Source organism: Octopus bimaculoides, chromosome 9 (genome assembly GCF_001194135.2).
Source record: "Octopus bimaculoides isolate UCB-OBI-ISO-001 chromosome 9, ASM119413v2, whole genome shotgun sequence".
Classification (NCBI taxonomy): Eukaryota; Metazoa; Mollusca; class Cephalopoda; order Octopoda; family Octopodidae; genus Octopus; species Octopus bimaculoides.
In genome coordinates this window covers 39,596,047-39,601,210 of record NC_068989.1, presented here as the reverse complement: position 1 = coordinate 39,601,210, position 5,164 = coordinate 39,596,047, and the positions used below count along the sequence as shown (strand labels likewise).

General features: G+C 37.5%; 1 protein-coding gene across 2 annotated transcripts in view; it reads left to right on the top strand.

The window, feature by feature from the left end:
- The first annotated feature begins 1,379 nt into the window (after positions 1 to 1,379).
- The window catches only part of LOC106869102 (calmodulin), a 10,565-nt gene continuing 6,780 nt past the window's right edge, over positions 1,380 to 5,164 (top strand). For both annotated transcript variants that reach the window (XR_008264887.1, XM_014914639.2), the window contains exons 1-2: positions 1,380 to 1,512; positions 4,140 to 4,325. Coding sequence is in view for 1 of the 2 variants with exons in the window: in XM_014914639.2 (XP_014770125.1) it covers positions 1,446 to 1,512; positions 4,140 to 4,325 (253 nt within the window). In the remaining variant the exon portion in view is untranslated. The remainder of the gene's footprint in view (positions 1,513 to 4,139; positions 4,326 to 5,164) is intronic.

The window sequence follows — 5,164 nt, the reverse complement described above, 5'->3', positions numbered from 1 at the left end:
TTTAATATGTTGCCACATTTGTAATATGTCTTTTTTTCTACATTTTTTCGTGCAGCTGAAGATTGCTCTTCATATTGCATTTAAGGTAATGCTCACATTACTTAAATAAATTGAAGTAGCATGAAACGTGCGTACTGCAATCACTTTTGAAATCCGTGTTGCTTATTGTTTGATATATATATATATATATATATATATAAAATATTTTTTGAGATGGTTATGACTAGAATGTCTTTAATCTTAGCTAACCTGATGCTAAATAATAATCATGATAACACAATATACGTGAGGAAATAAAATGTGTGACATAGAAGTCACAGTTAGCTTAATAGCATTCATAACTCTCAGGTGTTAGGCGACATTCTTGACAATTTGTAGCAAGTTCTGCTATCAATTATATTATCAAAGAAAACCAGTTCTACAATATTTTTAGTGGTGTGAATTTGTTTTGTTTTGTGTATGTGTGTGTGTGTTTGTGATCTGCATATGTGTGTAAATATGTTTGTATGTATAAATATATATATTGTGTGTGTGAGTATTTATGTATGGAAATTCCATACTAATTGACGTGCATGTACATAGGCTGATTGGTTTTGTTGTTCAGTTTGCACCTATGGCATTCTAGCATCTTGAGCAAATGCTATTTTCTATGGCTTCAGGTCAATTTCTATACCTTGTGAGTGAAATTGAGTAGAGTGAAACTATGCAGGAGGATTGTACTTGTAAAGCAAATATCCAGCCTTGTCACACATTATGTCATGCTGATTCCTCCCTTTACAACCACTTACACCTTCATTCATATGATCGAACATCTAAATCTTTATTGAGTGACAACCTTGTGTGTGTGTGTTTACATGTGTCTGTATGCCTGTCTGTCTATCACTATTTCTATCTGTTTCTATTTATTTATATCTGGACGCTGGCATGTCTACATGGTTAAGAAGTTTGCTTTGCAACCATAAGGTTCTGGGTTCATTCTCACTGGGTGACATCTTGAGTTCAGTGCCTTGTACTATAGTGAAAATCTATTTGAAACAGTGCTGAAGCCACTTTATGTGTTCTTTAGTTTCTTTTAATCAGCATAGTTAAGCCTATGCTGGAGCACCAATGAGTGCACAAGTGTGTGTGTATTTGGACATTGGATAAACTAAGCCATTTGATAAATAAAGACTGATGAAAAGTAGGAGACTACTGTTCTCGATATATCTGACTAACTTTTTACAAACAGTGCTTTAGTATGGCCACAATCCAATGACAGAAACCAATAAGAGAATGTCTTTTTATTTCATTTTATTTATTTTTATTTTTTTTGCTTTATTTCTCTCTTTGTGTCTAGATGATATAAAACAATATTTGATATATTTGTTATTATAGAGTACAAAGAATGCTTTAGCTTCAATGCTAAACGTAACTACATCAGCCAGGATGATGAATTATCCCTGATCATGCGGTCCCTTGGCTTCAGTCCAACCAGCGAGGAGATTGTCAGATACTTGGGGAAATACAAGGATGGTAGGCAGCCATTTTCTTTCATTCACATTTCTGTTGTTTTACTATGACTCACCTTTTAGTCTCTGTTCCCTACCACTGCTCGCTTTTATTTCTGATTACTTTGCATTCCATATTTCTATTTATGTCTAGCATTGTTTTTAATCAGTTGTTTTTTTTTTATTTGGCTAACCACTTTCTCTTTGTTTGTGCTAGTGTGTGTGTGACAGAGATATATACTAGATGAGGTCCAATTTGGTTTTGTGCTTACAAAATGTGCTATAGATGTTCTCTTCTGAGTCAAACAACTACAAGAGAAGTACGTAGATATACTTAGTATTTATTAACCTAAAGAAAATCTTCAGTATAATCTTTGTTCTGTGTTTTGGGGTCACTGAGGAAGCTTGGAGTAGACAAGTGACTTTTGATAGCCTTAAAGCCTTGTAACAATTAACAAGTACTCAACAAATTTAGTGTATAACTGATTGATCAAGGATTGATTCTCAGTCCCCTCCTATTCCTCACTCTTTCTTTTACTGACGCTTCCATTATTTTCATAACTATTCTGCTTTTGTAATTGAATATGAACAGAACTACCTGTTTAATCATCTTTTTCTGTAATACTAATTATCAATCTCACTTCTCAGAACTACTTCACTTCTCATTCATCTTTCTTCCTTAATATTGCATCTCTCTATTCACATTTAACATTGATCATCCTTGTGTGCTACCAAATTATCTCCACTTCTCAGTCACCATTCATCTCTCACTCTCCCCATACACATCAGTTTTTCCCCTCACTCTTATGCATCCTACTCACCTACACGTCATCTCCCTCTCTCTCCTCCTTCTTGTGTTGTTGTTGTGGCAGAATCGTTACCAAGCCAGGCAAAGTACTTATTGGCACTTCTTCTGACTTTATGCTCTAAGTTCAAATGCTAGCAGAATCGTTAGCATGCTGGGCGAAATGCTTAGCTGCATTTTGTTCATCTTTACATTCTGAGTTCAAATTCTGTCAAGGTCGACTTTGCCTGTCATCCTTTTGGGGTTGATAAATTAAGTACCAGTGAAACACTGGGGTTGATGTAATCGACTAATCCCCTCCCCCCAGAATTTCCGGCCTTGTGCCTGTAGTAGAAAGGATTATTATTATTCCACCGCTCTTCACTACCTTCTATACTGCCACCCCTCTCCTATTTTTCCACCCAAATCATATGCATTATCATCACCCTGCCACTCTTGTCTACCATTCACTACTGCCACCCCTCAATGCTCTCCAGTCTCTGCAATCATTAACTCTTCTTCCATGCTTTCCCTCTGATGTATATTTGTTATTTCTTCTTGTAGCTTGAGAATTCACTGATACTTCACTATCATTTCATCCCTCTTACCATCTCCATCCTGGTTACTCCCACCCACTCTACAAGAATGTGAGTAGTGAGTAGCATTGTATCTCCTCTACTGTAAGAAACTTGTTCTATTATAGCCCCTTCTTTCATACTTTAACCTTTCATCTCCTTTTATAAAGTTTCCTTCCTCTCTACTGCATCCCCATGCAGTCAAAGGAGATGAACCTGTCAAACTATCCAACCCAAACCAGCATAAAGATGGATGTTAAATGATGTTGCTGATATTTATATGCGTGTGTGTATGTGTATATCAATATATATACATATGACTATGTATTTATGTGTATGTATGTATATATGATGACTATGGTCTGGTGGTTACGGTGTTGCACTCACTATTGCTAGATCATGGTTTCAGTTCCTAGATTGTGCATTGTGTTCTCGAGCAAAACACTTCATTTCACATTGCTCTGTGGTCACTTTGACACCTGATGCATGGTACACTATGCACCAAGACAGGCAACGTCAGTTTCATGGAGAAAGTTAATGTACAACACATACATTTGATGATGATCATCATCATTGTCTAACGTCCGCTTTCCATGCTAGCATGGGTTGGACGATTCGACTGAGGACTGGTGAAACCAGATGGCTACACCAGGCTCCAATCTGATTTGGCAGAGTTTCTACAGCTGGATGCCCTTCCTAATGCCAACCACCCTGAGAGTGTAGTGGGTGCTTTTACGTGCCACCAGCACGAAGGCCAGTCAGGCGGTACTGGCAACGGCCATGCTCAAAATGGTGTATTTTATGTGCCACCCACACAAGAGCCAGTCCAGGGGCACTGGCAACGATCTTGCTCAAAAGTCCTTACACATGCCACGGGCACAAGTGCCAGAAAGGCGACGCTGGGCACAGGTGCCATCCTGATTTCACTATAAACAAATTATTTGTGCAGGTTGTTCAACAAAAAGCTGAGCACTCATACATCGTCTTCAACAGGAGAAACCCTTGTATTTACATATGTATGCATGTGTAATTTTAACCCTTGTCCATCTTTCTGTGAATCAATTTCTCACTTGTGCTCCCACTTCCTAACTATTTGTCTTACTTCCCCTCTCTCTCTCCCTATCTTTCTCATTCTTTGTCCATTTCCCTCTGACTCTCTCACCTCTTCTCAAATCAAGATGCAAAATTAAATTACTTAAACTCAATGCTGTTAACATCCAACCATTTGTGTTAAGAACAGCTGTTGAAAAATTGTACAAAAGATCTGTGAATTCGTCTTTGTTGTCTTTGCAGAAGATGGTAAGATGAACTTTGCTTCATTCTTGGACGTACTCCATGAACACAGCCAGTTGGAAGATGTCAAGACTGAAATTTTGCAAGCTTTCAAAACTCATGATATTGACAAGAAAGGCTATGTCTCAGCTAAAGAACTTCGACACATCCTTACCAACATTGGAGACAGACTCACCGATCAAGAAGGTACTTCTTTTTCTTCCATCACCTCTTTACCAATACTCATTGCACAATTATAAATAAGTAGTTAAATATTATTACTGTTTTTAACCAAGGGATTGTGCCTATTTTAAGTTTTTTCAAGTTATCTTAAAATAAGGTGGCAGCTGGCAGAATTGTTAGCACGTTTGATAAAATGCTTATCAGTATTTCTTTTGGCTCTTTATGTTCTGAGTTCAAATGTTGTCAAGGTCAACTTTGCTTTTGGTTTCAATGTAATGAACTTTACTCTCCTTTCAAAATTGCTGGGCTCGTGTCAAAGTTAGAAACATTATTTTTATTAGATATTCAGGGCATAGCATTGGATAAATTGTTTAGAGCAGTTGTTCTCAACCAGGGTCTATGTAAGATTTTGATGTTGAAGTTTATAAGCAATAAATTAATTATACTTCTACATTACATAAAATATTTTAACAGGTATGGCTGTGTGGTTAGAAGCTTGCTTCTCAACCCCTTGGTTCCAGGTTCAGTCCCACTGCATGGTACCTTGGGCAAGTGTCTTCTACTATAGCCTCAGGCCGACCAGAGCTGTGGTAGTGGATTTAGTAGACGGAAACTGAAGGAAACCTATTATTTGTGTGTGTGTGCACCTGTGTTTGTTCCCCACTACTGCTTGACAACTGGTTTTGGTGGGTTTATGTCCTTGTGATGTAGCAGTTTGACAAAAGAGACCAATAGAATAAGTGCCAGGCTTTAAAAAAAAAATAAGTACTGCAGTCGATTCGTTCAACTAGAAATTGTTCCAGGCAGTGCCCCACCATGGATGCAGTCTAATGACTGAAACAGATAAAAAATAAATCCCTAAT